Source organism: Abramis brama (genome assembly GCF_963993115.1).
Source record: "Abramis brama genome assembly, chromosome: 2".
Taxonomy (NCBI): Eukaryota; Metazoa; Chordata; class Actinopteri; order Cypriniformes; family Leuciscidae; genus Abramis; species Abramis brama.
In genome coordinates, this window is record NC_139964.1 from 51,033,508 (window position 1) to 51,054,694 (window position 21,187).

General features: G+C 37.9%; 1 protein-coding gene across 13 annotated transcripts in view; it reads right to left on the bottom strand.

Moving 5' to 3' along the window:
* Positions 1-936: 936 nt before the first annotated feature.
* The window catches only part of slit2 (slit homolog 2), a 76,043-nt gene continuing 55,792 nt past the window's right edge, over positions 937-21,187 (bottom strand). For 2 of the 13 annotated variants that reach the window (XM_084104325.1, XM_084104328.1), the window contains 23 exons: positions 19,868-20,018; positions 18,870-18,944; positions 18,629-18,772; positions 18,251-18,394; positions 17,812-17,978; positions 17,431-17,563; positions 17,109-17,177; positions 15,940-16,011; positions 15,454-15,525; positions 15,259-15,330; positions 13,815-13,978; positions 13,304-13,428; positions 12,900-12,997; positions 11,536-11,675; positions 11,317-11,343; positions 10,887-10,980; positions 8,091-8,228; positions 7,764-8,004; positions 7,519-7,649; positions 4,543-4,694; positions 4,125-4,413; positions 3,824-4,032; positions 937-2,540 (listed from right to left, as the gene is read on the bottom strand). In XM_084104325.1, coding sequence (XP_083960451.1) covers positions 2,296-2,540; positions 3,824-4,032; positions 4,125-4,413; positions 4,543-4,694; positions 7,519-7,649; positions 7,764-8,004; positions 8,091-8,228; positions 10,887-10,980; positions 11,317-11,343; positions 11,536-11,675; positions 12,900-12,997; positions 13,304-13,428; positions 13,815-13,978; positions 15,259-15,330; positions 15,454-15,525; positions 15,940-16,011; positions 17,109-17,177; positions 17,431-17,563; positions 17,812-17,978; positions 18,251-18,394; positions 18,629-18,772; positions 18,870-18,944; positions 19,868-20,018 — 3,152 coding nt within the window. In that variant the 3' untranslated portion in view covers positions 937-2,295. Of the gene's footprint in view, positions 2,541-2,792; positions 2,834-3,823; positions 4,033-4,124; positions 4,414-4,542; positions 4,695-7,518; positions 7,650-7,763; positions 8,005-8,090; positions 8,229-10,886; positions 10,981-11,316; positions 11,344-11,535; positions 11,676-12,899; positions 12,998-13,303; positions 13,429-13,814; positions 13,979-15,258; positions 15,331-15,453; positions 15,526-15,939; positions 16,012-17,108; positions 17,178-17,430; positions 17,567-17,811; positions 17,979-18,250; positions 18,395-18,628; positions 18,773-18,869; positions 18,945-19,867; positions 20,019-21,187 lie in introns of all 13 variants that reach the window. The other 11 variants (XM_084104320.1, XM_084104326.1, XM_084104327.1 and 8 more) reach the window with 7 other exon arrangements.

Genomic DNA, 21,187 nt, shown 5'->3' on the forward strand with positions numbered 1-21,187 from the left:
GTGTCATTCTGAACAGGGGGGTTTAGTTCAATGAACAAATGGCCTTATTTGTGTTGTAATTCCAAGCAATTGGAAAGTGTTACAAGAAAAAAGAAAAATAATATCATTGGTTGTGAGTTTTGACATTTGAAGTCTCATATGAAGTGATTGTAAAAAAAACAAAAAAACATCATAGCCGTAAAAATGCAGAACTTTGACAGTGCTCCTAATGTTATTGCCTTCACTACACACTTTCTGACTATATGATTTGTTGTAGCTGTCTGTGAAAAATAAACATTGCGTCACAGAGTTTATATATTTTCCACTCAAGCTGTTTTGATTAGAATTGTTTTTGGAGACTGTCACATTATTTGAATTGTTTCAATTATTTTGATGTTTGCCAAACTATATTGTGGTATAATAAATGTAAAGCATCAACCTTTTTTTACATTTTGGTAAGAAGGATTTAGATGTAGCCTAGCTTAACTAATAGCCTAACTATCAAAAGCTAATTAGAATTAACAGCACATTATTATCATGCATTCTTTTTTCAGATTAGTAAGATTCATCTTTCATTTGTTGTGTTTTAGAGACAATTTGAGCAGTTTATCCGAGATGCTTTGGTGGAAGATTTCCATGAATGTTCAATACACACATGGTGTGTCAAATAACACCGGCTGGCTGCAAGAAAAACGCATAGGAAAAACGCAGTAATGAGTGAACTATATCGCCACCTGTTGGCAACATTGAGATTTTTTTTTTTTTTTTTTTTTTTCAATATTTATTTTTTTAAATGATGTGCTGAAAATCACTACTACAATGGCCTGTGCATCCTCAAGTATGGCGCAAACATTTATTTTATAAACTGAAATAGATATTAAGGAGCCAGACTGAATAGCCCTGATGTAAGTGTTGTGGATGTGTGGCTACGCAAGCGTTACACACAGAGGAACAAGCTTGAAGAGGGAGGGGACATCTTTATTCATTGATCAGTAAAACAATTTGCTCAATGAATGAGCAACGTCCTCTACAATAAACATCAGCATCATCATCATCATCCAAAGTCTACAATACCAATTTAGCAGCAACATGTTAACATGGGGGAAACAGAGTGGTAACAAAGTAGTATCATTTAGAAAAAGTCACAGTTTTTCTTTCTATCTGTATCATTAAAAAGGATTCGCAAGGAGGATATTTTAAAAAGAGGTTTATTGACGGCTATGGACGCTACTGTTATTTTTTTGAACTATGGCATGTGCTCTATACTGAATACATGGGGAGATTTTAACTATACATTTAAACTCTAATATAAAGCACGTCTGTGTCACCATACAAATTTTTAGGAGATTCGACAAAAATATACAATGTTTTCACTTCACATTTGAAGATTTATAACACCACTAGGTTTTTTTTTTTTTTCTCTTTTTTTTATGGTAAATACAACAGTCCCATTGGTCAAACCAACCAAATGAAGGAGACACAACGTTAGTTATTCTACTCAGTAAGCTATGAGTGATTTAAATTGGTAAGAGGAATATAAATTAATATATATTAAGAAATTCCAACTGTAACTCCAGGGAAGCAAAGGGCTATACCGAGTATAAGTAATGTGACGGTATTTTTGATACAATAAATACACATGGTTTATAATGTGGCAGAAGAGAGCGTGTGTGTGTGTGTTTGTGTGCGCGTGTGTGTGTGTGTGTGTGCGTGCGTGCGCATGCTGGAAGAGATCATCTGTGTACACTTCGTGGGTAAGGTGTGTGTGTGTGTGTGTATAGAAGCAGCTATGATAGTGTGTGTGTGTGTGTGTGTATGTGTGTGTGTGTGTGGTAAACTGTAAGGAAGTAGGAGGAGTGACCTCCTCTCTCAGCGAATCCCCCTGCAGTCTCCATAGTGATACTTTATCTCACCTTCACAAAGTCCAGGTGAAATGAGTTACGGCAGTCCAGAAAACCGTGTAAAAGAATGGCACAAAGAAAGACACAAAAAAGTGAAACGTGTCGTCAGGGTGTGTTTGCTTTCCATTCTGGTCTGAGGTGATTTTTTTCCAAACAAAAAAAACAAATATAATCAGAAATGTCACAGTACCTAAAATGATGGCAAATAAAAAAAAAACCTCTAAAATCTATTTTTTGTCTTTTTTTTCTCCACTTCATAATAAAAAATAGGTTTGTTCTTTATCTTACAGTAATCCATTATCTCCTTTGAAGGAAAAAACATTAGTCCAACACTGACAAAAAAAGGTAAAACCGGGGACTTCAAACAAGGGGGGAGGGGGGAGGGGTGTGAGGATGTATTTCTTCTTTTTCGTTTTTAGGATGGACATTTTGTGCAGCCACACTTGACGACCTTTTCCACCTCCTGTACAAAAGAGGATCCGTCTGTGCATTGGAAGGTGTATTTCCTGCGTTTGCTGCGGAGAGGGGCGCAGCAGGAGGTCCCGTCCCCACAGCTGCCCCGACACTCTAAACGGGAGACCTTCTCTGTGCTTTGGCACGCTGCGTAGCCCTGCTGCGTCTGATAGTGATCTCGGACCCGTTCCCCCCGACACGCCATCTCTACAGAGAGAGAAAAAAAGATTGACCACTATATTGCATATAGAATATCAATCGTGATGTTTTTCATGAAATTTTTACTGAGAAATTGAAAGGTAACTCCTAAGAAAATACAAAGTGTGAAAGCAGAAAAAGGAAGAGGAGAGACGACGGTTGTATAGGGGCTGCAGGAATATGGGTGTCTCAAAGCTTGAGGTTTATTAGTGACTCAAGAAAGCAAGAAATTGAAGATGAACACTAACATGCATCCCTCACCTGGCGGACCTGAGTGGGGTCCACACCGCTTTCAGTAGCAGCTTGAAGGTTACAGGAAGTTTAAAAACGAACGTTAGTAAAACAACAACAATAATAGCGTAGGATTAGCTCCTCACAGGGTTAGCATTTCAACAGCAAACTGAACAGAGGTTTAGAATGAAAAGCAAAACTTAACAACATACTGTGGAAGCATTAAAGACATTTTTGAAACATGCAACACAAGTCCCAGTACAGGTGAGTACCTGTCTTCGTGGTAAAAATGAGACCATGCATATGCTGTTTTAAACATGAAAAAAGGGACCACAGGTACAAATTTCTACAGTTTCCAGGTGACATGACTACTAGTGGTGATAAAATGCTACGACTTTTGTTTCCTATTGAGAAAAATAAAGAATAGAGGAGAAGGTTATTAGAAGATTTTGAATACAGAGCACAAGTTGTATGGAAAATGTCACATTTGTATACCATAAATTACGTGAGTAGCTTAAATGCACTGTGAGTACCATAAATTATTTAAAAAAATGCTATAGTCTCAAATTAAAATTCAATTTGAAATCCAATTTTAGGATTTTATTATATTACTATACTGGCCAACACCAATACGTCCACCAAGTCTATAATATAGCCTATTAAATATTATTATCAGCTTATAATATCATATTTTCAGCCTATTATACTGTCTAATATCTCACAGCCACTAACCAATAAAGGGCCAATATTAAGATTCTTTTGTCAATCTTAAAAAACTAAAAAAAAAAAACTAAAAAAAAAAATTATAATGGTTGTAGTGATTTTAGCCTACAAAACATAACAAATAACAAAACATTATTTAAAAATGTTTTCACCTTATTAACGCCTCGGCTGTATTGGAGAAAATGAAATCACTTTCAGTGTTACTTAGTGGACATTTCACTTGGAAACCGCAATTTCTTGTAGCCACGGCAATATTTTTCAAAAACCTACTGTATGCAATGTCACATTTTTCTCATGAGATCAGGTTTCATTGAAAGGTTGAACCCACGCCGCCGTACCTCTATCACAGCTTTGCCCCATGTAGCCGCTGTTGCACTCGCAGTAGGCTTTCCCCAGCCCAGACACGCGACAGCGCCCGTGTTTACATGCTATGTACTGACAGGGACTCAACTGCTCCTCTTCATCACACAATACACCTGCAAAGCCTGGATGACAGCGACAGCTGTACGAGTACGAGTTTATGGGCAAACAGGAACCGTGGATACACCTGAGACAGATACACACACACAAAATGACAAAAAATGAGATGTCCACTCTAATATAATGAAACCAGTGTGTGTGCATTTTTCGGTCTCTTACTTGTTCCCGTCACATGGGTTGTTGATCTGCTGGTCACACAGAGGGCCAGTCCATCCGGCCTCACACTCACAGCTGAAGGAGGATTGTCCGGTGGCATGGCACTGCCCGTGAGCGCACACACTCCGCTGGCAGGGCTGGCAGCCGGGCACCACCCCCTCCTGCAGCAGGAACTGAGTGAGGTCCTGGAGCTGGTCATTAATGTAGAGGTTTCGGATACAGCCGTGGAAACTAGAGCCGTTCCTCCCGGAGCTCTGACGCAATGAGGCCAATCCAGACTGCTGAGGAATTCCTGAGAAAAGAGGAGCTTATTATTATTTGATTTTAGATTTTTGAGAATTGCTGTGAACTAATTCTGGGAAGATCCAGAGTTAGAAGCAGACCTAACCAAGTTTCAAAGTGACCGCTGTGTCGTACATACCCCCAAGGTAAAGCGGAGCAGGGCTGGGTGCTGGGCTGGGACTGTTGGTGTTGATGGATTTGGGGCTTCCTCCATCAATGGACAGTGACAGAGACTGATCCTTTGCCACCAGCTCGACAACATGAAAACTGCCATCATTTATCGTCTCAACACTAGGGAGAGAGCAGAAGTGAACGGTGAGGGTAATTTCAAAATAATAGTTTAAATAGGGGTCAATTATTTAAAAGGGAAATCAAAATCTTTTCACATATAAGAGATCATTGTACTCTTAAAAATATCCTGAGAGTTTCAGAACCTCCAAATGACCTTGTTATTCCCAAAACAGCTCTTATTGAAACCAAGCTACAAAAATGTTGTCACATTATTATGTCATAGTGCGACGAAAGACCTCCTCTGCAGAAGATCAACGCCTACTTCTACATCAGGGATGGGCAACTTCAGTCCTGGAGGGCCACTGTCCTGCAGAGTTTAGCTCCAACCCTAATCAAACACACCTGAACAAGCTAATCAATGTTTTCAGGATTACTGGAAAAGAGTTTTTGCCAGGGTTGGAGCTAAACTCTGCAGGACAGTGGCCCTCCAGGACCGAAGTTGCCCATCCCTGTTCTACATCATTGCCTCTTTAGCCCCGCCCACCGATTCACACACGTCATGTAGTAGTAAATACTCTCTGAGGATAGCCTCTGAGGATAGCAAGACTCTTTGAAGTGCCAAGATGTGGGAAAAAACTGTCTTTGCATTGCCTTCCTTGTGATCCTAACATTAAGTGTGGATTAACTTTATTTTTAACGAAGTTCCAGTCAGATCACGTCAGTAAGACTGTTCATTTGTTCACTTCGTTTTACTGTGGATTCGTTTTTAAACAAAACCATTCGGTGCAGGCTTTTCAGAAAGACTGAAAATAAAAGACGATGCAGTGCCGCCTATATTGGATCTGACAGTCATGTCGCAACACACAAGTATGAGTAACAGTGTTTTTACCATGTGTCACATGTATCTTTGTCTGATACAGATCGTTTGATATGTACTGAGTATTTATACTGTAGCGCCGCAGTCAAACTGTGAATGGTTGTGATTTGCTGTTCTTTCCTTTGGTTCGACATTTAGAGAACGATGCTTTTGCTTTTGTTTTTGTTTTGATCTAAGCTAATCGCTGTAATCCTAAATAAAAGTTTCGGTGAATGAATGAATGAATGAAGAATGATGGAGTTAAATACATGGAGTTACAACAGTTAAATACATGGAGTTACAACAGTTAGAATTGACAAAGGATGACTTACGGTGTTTCATGTAAACAAAATTATGAATGAATGTACCATTGTTTGTCACACTTTCATTCTTATATGCTATTCATAGCATATAAGAATGAAAGTGCGACAAACAATGGTACATTCATTCATAATTTTGTTTACATGAAACACCGTAAGTCATCCTTTGTCAATTCTAACTGTTGTAACTCCATGTATTTAAAATTGATTTGCCACAACCAAGACTTATAAAGCATATGTAATACGCATAAATGTAACCAGATATTTTTAAAAATCTGAATTTTTCAAAACGAATTCACACGTGTAAATTTGGTGGGGATGTTGAAAATTATTTTAATATGCAAAACTGTTACCCAATCACAGCAGTGGCCATTTATTCCGCCTTGAATGCATCACGCCCATCAAAACAAAGTGTTCGAAAGAGAGGATCAAAAACAGGATAGTAAGTAGCCTATTACTTCTAAATCTTTTTTGATGTAAAAATATTGATAACATTATAAGTGGACCTCAAAGAACATTTAATGTTTAATGTAAAAAAAAAATAAAATGCAGTTGATGACCCCTTTAAATTGATTAGACTTCATAAAAAACAAAATTCTTCAGAAGAAAGATTTTTCCTCATTACTGTTGAGAAAAAAAACAAGCTTTTAAGGTTTTGCTTCTACCAGAGATCTTCAAAAGGAGTCTGTGACCCTTTGCCAACTACTTGTTGATCTCAGTCTAATTTCAATTAAAAATTAAAATAACTCAAACCAAATACATTCAACCAAAGCTAAAGTTGAGTATAAAATGGCAGTTGCAATATTCTTTTCTTTCTTATTGTGATTTGCGACATATATCCTTGAAACAGCTTCTTAAACAAGAACAAATCCAGACCGGGACTTGATTTTGTCCATTGGGAATTGATTGGATCGTTGAATTGTTGTGGTTTGGTAATGCTGTGATCTCATGTGAGTGACACGTGCCAGTAAAGCCGTCACCAGAGAAGAGAAGATTCACATGAATAAAAAAATGTTCACGGATAAATCATTTATAATAAATGTCAATTTAGATTTTATGGTGACTTTAATATTTCATTATTGCTCCCACATTAAAATATATACAGTAACATTTAATTCTAATGTACTTGTATATCATTCTGAAAATAATGGCTAATAATCTTATTTTAATGGCTTTGAAACGAAACCATCATAACTATGTAAATACAATAATATGGAAATATGCACATTACTATAGGCTAAAATGCAACCCTGAATTTTAGAGAGAGAGAGAGAGAGAGAGAGAGAGAGAGAACTTGTCACATGATCCTTCAGAAATCATTCTAATAGGCTGATTTGGTGCACAGAAACATTTCTTATGGTGAAAATAATTGTGCTGCTTAATATTTTTTTAGAAACTGTGATACATTTGTTTCAGAATTCATTGGTGAATGGAAAGAAATAGAAATCTTATGTAACATTAAAAATGTCTATCACTTTTTATAGATGTAATGCATCCTTGCTAAATAGAAAAGTAAAATGTCTTTAAAAAATGATTGATCCCAAACTTTTGAATGGTATATGGAGTCTGGAGTAAATATAATGAGATGTATTGATAGATGATTGTCCTGGTCTTGATTTAGCATATTGTAAAATGTATAGTTCCAACTCTAAATTCTGAGTGAATGAGCTGTTGTAAAATGCCTACAGTATCTAAATCGTGTGTGTACCTGTAGATGGCAGATGGAGGATATGATCCAGAATCATAACTGACTCTCAGTCTGCCTCTGTAGAGCTCCACAGCGATGTGTTCATTATCTCCTTTATACAGCAACACCCCATTATCCTCATCTGTGGCGATCTAATACACGCATACAGACCACATGAGTGTGTGCATATGCATTTTTGATGAAGAATTAACAATCTCTCACTCACACTCAAAAACACAAGCAGAATGATCTTTTTAATGACGTACCTGTAGTGATATATTGGCCTGTTCTGTAATGAGGTTGGAGGGGATCTGCAGGAACGATTCTCTGTTGATGAAGTTGACGCTGACCAGCCTCTCACAGTGCACGCCCTCGTAACCATGGAGACACTGACACACAGGATCTGTGTCCTTGACAACACACTGTGCACCGTTGGCACAGTCATAGTGGTCACACGGACTTGTTCTCGGCAGGACCATTGGAGGAGAGAACTCGCAGAACAGCCCACTGCGCACACACACACACACACAGTGAGACACGTATTCCACATGGTGATCTCTGATGATCTAGTGCGTTTGTGTATTCATGCTCACCTGTATCCTTCTGGGCACACACATGTGTAGCCATTCACAGCATCAATACACTGAGCCCCGTTTTTACACTTATTATCTTCACAATCATCAAAATCCACCTCACAGTGCTCCCCGGTGTAACCTGGAGTACACTCGCACCTACACAAACACACACACGAAACAACATCATCACATTTAACATTTAAAACTCACATCTTCATCTTTAACTCCAATCATTTCAGGGCTGCAGATTCACCTTCAATATAAATATACCATATATGCCAAAATACCATGTTACAAGTATTGTTACTAAGGCAAATCCATGGTAAATGTTGGTGATTTGTGGATTTCCTTCTAACTTGTTCGTTCAGGGCAAAGTGTTTCTCCTGTTCTCCATGTTAATGCTGTTGAGAATGTCAGCGCTGTTTCATCAGGCTTTAAACTGGTTTAAATCACTGAGACATTTGTGGTTGATAACAGAATTCTTCACTGAATTCATCATCAGTTCTGAGGCGAATTCAAACACTTCTTACTGAATCAGTGCTGTTAAGGTGATGATACACAGAGCAACTTTTTGGGCAATGTTGCTGGGCAATGTTGCTGTCAACGGACAACCAGATGAGAAACAGGGCCCACGACCGATCTAAATTATCCAGATATAAATGTATTGCCCATTTTCAATGGTAAAGTGCCCAAGCAAAAACCGCTCTGCAAGATTGCCCAGCAACATTGCTCAAAAAGTTGCCCTGTGTATCATCACCTTAAGCCACAGTTTTATAGAAACCACAAATACAGTAGTTACTTTTTACTATAGTAGTGAGGAGCCATGAAGGGTTTTACCTGTGGTTTCCATGGCAAATTTTAATAAGATTAGAATCCTAACTCAGTCGCACTGTCAGAATATGAACATTTTGCCCTATCCCTTAATGAGAGTAAATTTGCATCTGCATCCCAACCCAAGCTCAGTGCTTTACTGTCAAATGTGCATTTCCACATTTGATAGTCTTTAGCATAGAAAAGTTTAAAAACCCCTTCGCTAGCTTATAGATGCCTCAAAGCGAATAGCCGTGGACTAAAAGCCACAAAATTTACTTTAATTGAAAGTAAGTCAAAGTGCAGAAGCTATGTTTGAAAAAACTCTTTTAGTAATTTAAGGTCCATCCAACTAGGTTTGGGGTCTAAAATTAAACCTGAACATGCCAACATCTGTTGTATGTTCAGTGTTTTTTTCAAATAATGTACATACAGTATATGAACAGTGAAATATATTGTGTTGTGAGATTAGACTTCTCTAATTCCAAAAGTTTTAGTTACTTGAACCACTGAAATTGAAGTTCTTTTGAATGAATTTACACACACCCTAAAGCGCTACATAAACACATTCATCATCCCTTCGTATCGCATCATATCATATTTAAAACACCCCCCTCCAACTCATTTTTTATAGTAAACCCAACAGGAGAGCTGTAATTGAATATCAGAGCACAAACATAGAGCAGAACCTCAGAGACTCCAGCTGCATTCCACACAGCTCTAGTGTTGTGTTAACATCTGCACCAATGGGCATAAAAACACACAAATGAACTTATGTGGTCTGCTGCTCACACACATATCAGCAGAGAAGGAAACACACACCTGATGTTTTCTAACATGGCGATTGTTTTGGTCTGGTGGAGAGAGGGATAAAATAAAATATGAGATGAGAGAAGGGGGCGTTTGGAGGGGAGAGAGTGATGAAACCGAATCCAAAAAGGTTTTGGATCCAACAGGCTTAAGTGACTGCAGAAGGGCAGTTTTTATAGGCAAGGATTTAAACGTCTGTACAGCACTAATGCACTGGAGTCAGAAGAGCATGCAGAGATATTGTCATGATATGATTGATCAGTATATTATATAAATAGACCAGCATTCAAAGGTTTCTGGTCAGCAAAAAGTTTTATTATTTTATTATAAGGTATTATTGTTTTTTGTTTTTTTTTAAGTCTCTTTTGCTCAACCATTTATTTGATCAAAAATACAGTAAAACAGTAATATTGTGAAATATTATTACAATTTAAAATAACTGGTTTCAATTTTTATATATTTTAAAATGTTATTTATTCCTGTGTTGCTCAAAAACATTTCTTATTATTATCAATGTTGAAAATAGTTGTGCTTCTTTATATTTCTGTGGAAGCTGTGATACACTGCATTCAAACGTTTTCAACGTTGATAAAAATAATAAATGTATATTGAGCAGCAAATCAGCATATTGGAATGCTTTCTGAAGGATAATGTGACACTGAAGACTGGAGAAATGATGCTGAAAATTCAGGTTTGCAATCACAGGAATATATTACATTTTAAAATATATTCAAATAGGAAAAAAAAAAAAACAGTTAAATTGTTATAATATTTCAGAATATTACTGTTTTTACTGTATTGTTTATCACATAAATGCAGCCTGGGTTAGCATAAGAGACTTATTTCAAAAACATTTAAAAAAAGCGTTATTATTCCAAACTTTTTTTTTTTTACTTTTCACAAGTAGTGTATATATATATATATATATATATATATATTTTACATAAATTTAAAAAACTAAGTGGAATACACCTTTTTGCTTGTGGATAGTTTATTTGCTATTAAGGGCCTTGAAAATGAAATTCAAAACTCACAAGTGCTTTAAAAGATGTGATGCTATAAACGTATCATGTTTTGCCAAACCTAGTGATAAATTCAAGTATATTTTAAACACATGTTTTTTTCAAATGGATTGATAATTACCTGTGTTTTTCTGAGTCTATAACACAGATAGTGGGGAATTTAGTGACTTACATGAAGCCCTTGGCGGTCAGAATACATTTTGAGTCGTGCTGACACAGGTTCAGCTCTGAAGCGCAGAAATCCAGCTTATCTTCACACAGCTCCCCTGCACATACACATACTCATTATGAACAGTCAGAAAGAGTGGGAAGAGTATGAATAATCATAGTAGTGTTTACTGTAAGAAAACATGTCGCATCCCATTAAACCAGTAGGAGTGTGTTTGCGTGTCCAGTGTAGTCTCAGTGTAGAAGATGACAAAATACCAATACTCTGAAGAACAATGATACAATACACCTCAATTGACAGTGTACCAGCAAGGAAAAAATGTGTGTGTGAGTGTGCATTTCACACTTCAGCAAGCATAGAGGACGCACTAGCCAGAAACAGCAAAGGAAAGAGACAGACAATGGGAGGATGAAGTGAAAGAGAGTAAACTAACCTTTCTCCACCTCATTATTATTAGCAGCTAGTAGAAAAAGAGAAACAAGTAGCGAGAGAAAGACAGGAAAACAAAGAAATACAGAGGACGTGTTTGACATGTTAGCATGTTAGCTCAAGCAGCACATTTGCATGTTAGCATCAGACAGTTAAACACATAAAGCACAGAGAACACCGAGCATTTTGCGTGTGACTGTACGTGTGTATGTGTGTAAGTTACCTGTGTATTCAGGTGAGCAGTGACAGGTGTAGTTGTTGATACCATCCACACACGTGGAGTTATTCTCACAGTCATTATCTTCACAGTCATCGATATTTATCTCACATTCGTCGCCCTCAAATCCATCTGGACACACACACCTGAACATACACACATAACAACTGCGTAAGACTTTTTAATCCTTTTGAAACTTTGAATTCACTCAAACTCTATGAACAGTACTGATATTAGTTGTTTAATTGTTTGATTGTTTGTTTCTGTACTACTAAATTTCTCTAACAGTCCATTGTTCTATATACTGTGGTTCCTACATACTGCATGGTTTGGGTCCCTCCTTCAAAAAAAAAAAACTATTTCTTCCCAAAAGTTTAAGAATGGGTGCTTAGAAATTATCATTAAATAATCTCTCCTCAACAAAGATGCACAATTTAAGGTATCATTAATGCCCAAAGCACAAACAGGATGAGTTTAATATTTAAGCTCACACTATAAACACTATACAGTGCCTCATTCAATTAAGCTGGTTTGAATTCAGGTAAGAAATAGTGATCCTTGTCTTAGCGAAAACCACTGATGAAATGTGTTAAATCTTACATTTATGATTTATGACGCTTTGCACTGAGGAGAATACATTTAACTGTTATTCATATACAGTACATTATCAGGTTCCAAATTCATGCCATTGTTTGAACCCAAAGTTGACTGAACATTTGAAAGCACTACAGAGCAGCAGTGTTTTCGCTCTTTGGGAAATTGACCTATGAATGGCTTACTTATGGTTGTCTCATTAAACTGGGATAGAAGAAAGTATTTTAAGCAGCGTGCGTGTGTGTCTGTGGGTGTATTACATTACATTAGCTAATCAAAATGTAAAGCAGGAGTTCTCAAATGAAACTCTTCTTATTCACCGATACAAAGGATTTATTAGCATTGATCAGTGTATGACTACAGCTTAACCGGAGCTCACCACACACACACACACACACACACACACACACACACACACACACACACACACACGCGTCTCTGCAGTGTGTGTCCACAGAAAGGCCCTTGATTGGATGATTAAGTGCATGAGTGAGCTCAGATCAGTTTCAGACACTTCAGTCTGATTAAGACAGATTAGACACACTCTGTCCATAAAGTATATTCATTACCGGAGCAGCAGGGACACACACACACACACACGCACATGCACACGCACACGCACACATCTGATCATTTACTTAATGCACCAAATGAAAGCCACATTTAACAGGGCCCGAATACAATAAAGAATCTCTTTACTGGCCTCATACACATATCAGTTGTAATTTCAAACAGTTCAGCATTTTAATGATGATGATCATGAAAGTCGGTCTCACCAGTGAGTGTTTTCCTCTCCATCCTTTAGATGACAGGTGCCTCCATTCTGACAGGGGTTACTGATGCACGCATGAATTGGTTCCTCACAGTCTTGACCCTATATGAACATGCATGTTGCATTACATACAAACGTTATGTAAATGTTATGTAAACTCTCTATGATATTTTGCTCCCTATATGACTCCAAGGCCTCCTTCAATATATATATATATTTTTTTTTTTTGTTGACAATTTTATGCCTGCCAGGTGAAAGGTCTACTGTCTTAGAAATGTAATTTCTTAAACAAACCACAAAATCTCATCTTGTACCATTGTTGTACAAAGACAGTTGTGTGTACGAAGTAAGTTTAATACCTAGACAAGACCACTAATGAGATATTCTTGTTTGTGTGTGAGTATGTACCTTAAAACCATAAGGACAGGTGCATCTGTAAAAATCAACGGGATGGTTACTGCAGGTTCCATCATTCTTGCATGGATTGGATAAACAAGGGTTACATTTAGCCAAAATGTTCACATCCACTGGACCTATGTAAAATACAGAGAGAAAAAGAAATTACACAGGATGTTATAAACAAACAAATATATAACACATATACAACCACAGTCATTACAAACACGGATAGGATTGAGCAGGTAAAGCGTCACAAAACTAAAACAGGTCAAAGGTCACTTTCAACCTGAGGAAAGGTGTGGGTGGCAGATAGAGGGGGCCAGGGTTTAAGAGCTCACACTGGGCTCTGATTGGCTTCCTTACCTGGCACCGGAAAACCACAAGTCCCCAGCACCTCTAAAAATGTACCAATCAAATCACATTACTTACAATATTAACATATGAGCATTTAAACTAGAGTTAGTACTAATGCCCTCTCCGTGACAGGATGAGTGTCTCCGAAGTGCACGGGTGGGTTTACCTGTGCACGTGAATTTCTTGGAGGGTGTAGTCAGCAGTAGTTTGTCGGTCATCTCTCCAGGACCGGTACAGCGTGCGATTCCAGGCTCCTTGTAGCCGCTCTTTACCCAGTCAGAGAGCCACTGCATGTGACAATCACAATACAGAGGGTTTGCTCCCAGAGCCCTGCAGGAAACACACACAAGAATATATTACAAAAATTTGGATGATAAAATAATCTGACATCAAACATGATATGAAATAGTGTATATTCACTCATTTTTCTAAAGCAACACCTTACAACAGTGACATTAGTGGATAAAGTTTAATAGGGAGCTGTCACTCTTCAGATCATCAAGTTTTAATAGAGCATGATGGCGGGTAGTTCCTTCATGCTGCTCTGATTGGCTGTAATTACGATAATGCCCACCTATCACATTCATAAGCCTAAGGGCCAGATTTACTAACAGCTTGCACCAACGCAAACCCTCTTTTGGCGTTAAAAAACTACTCTCAGGATTTACTAGACAAGCAGCGAAAAAGTAGCACTGAAAAGGCGTTATTTTTGCGGCTGACCTTATTGCATATGCATTTGTAGGAGTTTCCCGTTCAGACGCAAAATATATGGGAGGAGAGTATTTAAATGAATCACGCAAGGTGATTTACATTATTTACCAGACACTAATTTGCACTGCTCTTGGTAGTTGGTCATTATGGAAATGATCCGGCTGCGTCTGTGTTCTTTAATTTGCGTGTCGTCAGTAGATCACACGCAGAACTTTCCACTGCCATCGGCGCTATTTTGGAATTGTGTTTGCGCACTAATTTGCCCTGTTTAGTAAATCTGGCCCTTAATGTGTCAAACGTGTGGAAATTAATAGAATAATTATGGAGTTTACTACACACGCACCTGAACATCTCTACTTTTGATTATTTCATGACACACAAAATGGTCTCTGAGTGATCAAGCTGTTTTTAGAGGCCTCGCCGCAAGGTTAAACAATTGACATAATATGATAAATATGCTTGTAGATATATTATTACAATTGCTATTTTTGAAGCAATGTTAAAAAAAAAAAAAACACACACACACACTTGATGTGACTTTCATGCTATTTGGTTTTAATAAAAAGTATTTTGATATAACCATATAACAATATTATGATATTGGCTGCTTGACAGTGCCCTGTGTAAGGTAATGTGTAGATTTGTTCTACTCGGCTGTCAGTCATAATTACACTTGTGAAATTGATCCATGAGAATTATAAAAAAAAAGGTCATCGTGGGAGACCAAGGAATCAACCAATCTGTGGCTGCAGAGCCCCAAGTTCAGACAAAGAAAGTGTTTCAGTGTGTCTGTGTGAGAGTAAAGAAAGAACCAAAGTACATCCAGCTGTCAAAACCTATTTGGTGCACTCATAAGTGCCTGTGTGTGTGTATGTGTGCGTTCATTCTGAGGTACTTACAGGTGGGAGAGCGAGGACAGATCTTTGAAAGCTCCATCTGGGATCACAGCAATATCATTACCATGAAGAGACCTGCAGAGAGAATAGAGAAATGAAGCCATCCAAGAGAGTCCAAAACATATAAATCAAAGTCTGATAGCAAACACACACACACACACACACACACACACACATACACATCAATAAGGTACTCACAACAGGCGCAGAGATTTGAGGCCGTCGAAAGCTTTTACTGGAATACACCTCAGTCTGTTGTAGCTTAAAATTCTGGGATGAAACAGAAAATATTACAATACTTGCAAAAACATACACTTACACAGATGGGTCAGGCCATACAAACTCAATAAATAAATAAATAAGCTAAGTGGATTTTGCAACTTCCTAAATAAATTACTGAAATAGAATAAAATAAGATAATTAAATTATCTTTAATAATAAGTTAAGAAAAAGTGTCTAAAATTCTAAAATCTAAATTTAAAACAAATCACAGCTTTTTGGATGAGCCGGGACTACCACAGCATATACACTTAAGTGCACAAATAATTTCAAGAACTATAAAATTCACACGTGAAAATCACACACGCACAATGCACAGCTAAAACATACACAACCACACTAGTGTTTGCACAAAAAACACACACAGACACACAAACCGAAGCCATAAATCATGTTGACACTCACAGGGTGAGAAGCTCGGACATGTTACTGAAGCTGTGGTTGGACAATGTGCTGATCTGGTTATTACTCATATCACTGCAAGAAAACACACATACATACATACGCACACACACACACACAAACAAAGGCAGAGTGTTATGAGCCACGAGAAAATCGGACACTTAAAGCCAACATTTACGGTACATACCAATAACAAAATGTTGCACACAGCATTAAAAAGAAAAAGATTATTTATATTTAAGATGAGTATAACATTTTTATACTGCACTATAGTAACTCCATCAAAGCCAAACTGACCAGAGGTGAATGCAGTTTTACTACAACCAGGGATGAAATATTTTTGCATTTACTGCAATGCAGGGATGAAATATTTAAAAATTGACCCAAACTGCAAGGAATTACATATTTCACTTTACATTACATAGTTTAATGCATGGCAAAAGACAATGCACACATGTGAACTTCCATGTTAGGACACTCAAGACGGCTGAACTTATTATCAATGCAGTGACCTTTAAAACTGCAAACAGCAAACACAAAGCATGTACAATAGTTATGCATTAGGCTTAAAGTCATGATACAATATACAGAAGCATTCAACAGCCTTGATGCATCGCTTCACTCGAATTGACTTTTCTGTTCGGGTGTGATTTATAAGCCAATTTGATTTGCATTCATGAAAAAAATTACAATATGTTAAAATATAATAAACCTACAAAAACCATTTTCAGTCTTATAAATTATTTAAAACAATATTTCAAAGTCTTTGATCGTTTTTATGTGCATAAAATAACTTTTGACTAAAGAAATGAGCAATCACTCATACTTAACTCGCAGTCATATTTAATTGATGAGTTTGCATATTTGTGTGTATAATGATGGTTGTTCATTAGTGCTTAATTCATTTGTTATGTTTGGTGAAGTTGGGATATAGAGGATCACTCTCATAGTGCAGGAAATATGTGGAAAAGCCACACACAAATACAGCTAAAAACATTTGGATTTTCTGGCATTGGCAGGATGAGAAAATGGATCAAACACCATATGTAGAAGCTAACTCTGTCCGTTTAAAAGCGTGAGGGTCTGTTACGACTGGCTAGTTTCAAAGGGGCAGGGCCCTGATAACAGTAAACTATTTGTGATTGGGTGACTTCAGAGAGGGCTGTACCTACATGAGAGTGAGGTGTTTATAATTGGATAGTTCCAGAGGGACTTGCGTGAACTGGTTGCCATCGAGATAGCTATCAGAAAAAGACAAACAAGTTATTACTCAAACACAGAGGAAATAGCACATTAGCAACAGTGTAATGGGAGAAACTTCAAAGACGTATATACAGCAGCCGTGTATTGTTTCAGACATCAAGTATGTGTTTTTGGAGGCAGCTGGGTTCATAAAAAGGTGTGCCTGGATCAGATAAGGGGATTTTTGAAAATGGCCATTTATCATGAAATTGCTGTGAGGTTTGAGCCCATAGTGTGCTTGTGTACACTCACAGTTCTGTAACATCTTTAGGAATGCCCTTGGGTAAAACCTTTAGTCCTTTATTACTGCAGCGCACCACCGTATCCAAACACGAACACTCGGCAGGACAGCGAGCCAGGGGTGAACAGCTATTTTCATCATTACCTGCTGACACACAAAGAGAAAATTAAACATCATCTTAATGTTCTCATTTCAGAAGTAAAGAATAATTCAATTTGAAATGAGCTTTTTGATGTGAAGATTTGCCAGGGTGATTGTTATTGTAAGCTTGTTTGTGTAAAAGAAAGATAACACTGAGCTATGCTCAAGTTAACAAAACAGATCTTATCAAAGCCCTATTAGGAGCTAGAAACAAGATCTTTTTACACCCCCACACACGCTCATAGCCATACCGTCTTCGCAGGCAAAGTCTTGTATGGCTACATCTTGAATAGGGATCTCCTGAAGAAAGTAGGGGCTCTGACAGCGGGGGTTTCCTGTCACAATCCGTTTCTTACGGAGCCATTCACCCAACCAAGCCAGATGACAGTTACAGTTAAATGGATTGGCCAGCAAGTTCCTGTGGGATTGCATAAAGAAAAATGATGCATCAAATATTTAGCAAAACATTCTACAAACAAATGCTGTGTTCCAAAACCTAATGAGCTGCCTACACTCTTAAAAATAAAGGTTCAAAAAAGGGGGTTTTCGCAGCAATGCCATAGAAGAACCATTTTTGTTTCCTCAAAGAACCTTTTCAGTTCTTAACAGAATCGTTTTATTATTATCAAATTTGAAACAGCACTGGAATAAAAAAAAAACACTTTGTTGTTACTGTGGGTCGATACTCACAGTGTGGAGAGGGAATGTAGTGTGTCAAAGGCTCCCGGGGACATGGAGGTGATCAGGTTATCATAGAGGGAGAGCAGCCTCACCGAGCTCAGACCAGTAAAACTACCGTTATTGACACAGCTTATCTTGTTACTCCTCAACATCCTACACATGACAAACACACACATAATCATTTAAAACAGCCAGATGATATTTGGTTGGGAACACACAGACCAATGTGCCCACACCTGAGAATAGAATCATACCTAGACATTTTTTGACAGTATCTGCATTCACTACCCTGACATTTTGCAATGTTCCTCAGAAGAATGATTCATATTTGTAATTCAGTAAGGAGCTTATATGTACGTGCATGTTCAATCGAATGTGAATACTCACAATGTGCGGAGTCCGCCGAGACCTTTCAGCATGCTGTAGTGGACGCCCTCTAAGCGGTTGCTGGTCAGAATGAGCTCATTCACTCCACTGGCCCCCTCAAATGTGCCCTCCTCAATATCTGTGATCTTATTGTTACTAAGGTTTCTGTAAAACAAAGCAAGTTGCCATGGTAATTAAAGTACTCTAATGATGGTCATTTATACTGTATAATGACAGATAACAAAGACGGAGAGCGACTTACATTTTGCGCAGTTGAGGAAGCTTCTTAAAGATTCCTGTAGCCTCCAGCACTGTAAATTCATTATTGTTCAAGCGGCTGCGTGGAAAAAAAATCAAACACACAACTAAATTAATTAACCCTTAAACACATACCTCAGGTCTTTAGTGACCCAGGAAGTCATTCACTACCCTCATTTTTTTAAAGTTAGACATCAACCTTCTTTAGTATGTCAATTCATTATAAACAATATAACAAGAAAAAAATAATATATATATATATATATATATATATTATTATTATTATTTTTTTTTTTAAAAGCCTGTTTTCCCATTCATTTTTTGTAAAAATGTAATAGGGTCGCTAACAACCCAAGATGTGTAACAGTGTATGTATGTTTTTTCTCCACAACAATAATTGAATCTTTAATGACTGAAAAAGTGCAATTCACATTTATTCCACAAGGTAGCAATGTCTGATACACAATGATGAAGTGATGTTTCACTCATAGTTACTGCAGGCAGAAAATAAAAGAATAGGAAGTATCATCAGCAAAACTTGAAATGCCTCAGCGATTTAGTACTGAAGTACTGAACGCAATAAAATATTAGTGTCACTGTCACTTGATGGTGGATCTGGTGAAGAAGCTGTCAGCAATTAAAATATTGATTGTTAAGATGTTAAGAAAATAAGATGTTAAAAATGATAGTTTTGAGAATATTTTTGAGAACGCAAACGTGAGCTAGGTCATGCTGAATGTACTGGGAAATGAGCTGAACTGTTACTCAAACTGAACCCTTCCAAGCTCCAAAAGGTAATGAAATAGTTAGTTTTAGTTCACCCAAAAAAGAAAATTATGCCATCAATTGCTCACCATTTTGTTCCAAACCTACAAGACTTTCATCCATCTTTGAATCACAGATGATTATATTTTTAATAAAACCTGAGAGATTTCAAGCTCTCCAGTACTTGTTGAATTTTCATTTTTGGGTGAACCTTTACAATGAGAGAGAGACACTCACAGTTCTGCTGTATATTGAGGTATGTGGTCAGGGATCTTGGTGAGCTTTTGTCCAGAGCAGTCCACTGTGGTTCCTTCACAGCGACATTTCTCTGGGCAGGCCAGGTCAGCGAAGCAATCCCCACCTAGTTTCGATCGGTAGTCTTCCACGCCTATACACATAACCATACACACACAAACACACACACCATTACACACCAAACAATCACAAAAAAGAGAGTATGAGAGGAGAGGACAGATAGAAAGAGAGAAGAAGATAAGTAAGACTAAAGAAGTTTGGGTGGAAAGGTAGAGTGGTAAAAGTAAAGGATCACTGGTAGGGAGGACATTAAATGTTAATTGTGCTAGACAAGAGGAAACTCAGTTATCACCATGGCAACATGCTATCGGTATTATCACTCTTAACAACACATAAAGTCATGCTGACATAGTAGCCATGACTTTGGAGTGTTTTGCATACACACACACACACACTTATAAGGAGGACACACTTAACACATTCTTAACAGCACATCCGATGACAAAAACACACACACACACGCACGCACGCACACACACACACACACGCACGCACACACACACACACACACACACACACACACACACACACACACACACACACACACACACACACACACACACACGCACACAGGTAGTCTCTTGTTGCTTGCCATGCTGTAGATGCTGCAAGACCTTCCATGGTGCTTGACAGAACCATGTATTAGTCCGAGTCTGCAACCACATGGTTAGATCAAGCACAAAGGAAAACCCCGCTGAATTTCCTCCACAAGACACACAGAGAGAGAAAGAGAGACAAAGAAACAAAGGGTCGAGAGATAAAGAATGAGGTACTACTTTGTTTAGCTGGGATAAACTAGTAGGAATGATGGAAAGAGAACAGAAAGAGGAGAGCTTCCAGGGGGGAACAAGAAGAAAGAAACAGACGAGTGTGGCAGGAACATTGCAGTTATTGTACAGTAAATTAACACATGAACCAGCGGTTATACGCACAGTCAAACGCACACACAGACACATTCAATTCACACTGTGTGCTCAATAAACCTGTGAGCACATTTTCACAAATATTTGGGTTCCTGGTCTGTGATTGGCTGGGGTTGAGGTTGAGGGGGAGGGGCTTGTAGGGTGACGTCTTACTGGTTTTGTGTCAGTTACTTACACTTATTGATATGATGAATCCCTGAGTGTGTGTGCGAGAAAGGAAGAGAGAGAATATGTAATACACAAACACTCAAACACACACTGACGAATGCCGGAAAACCCGTGTTTTTAGATCCATGCCACAGTGTGCAATTTGTGAGCA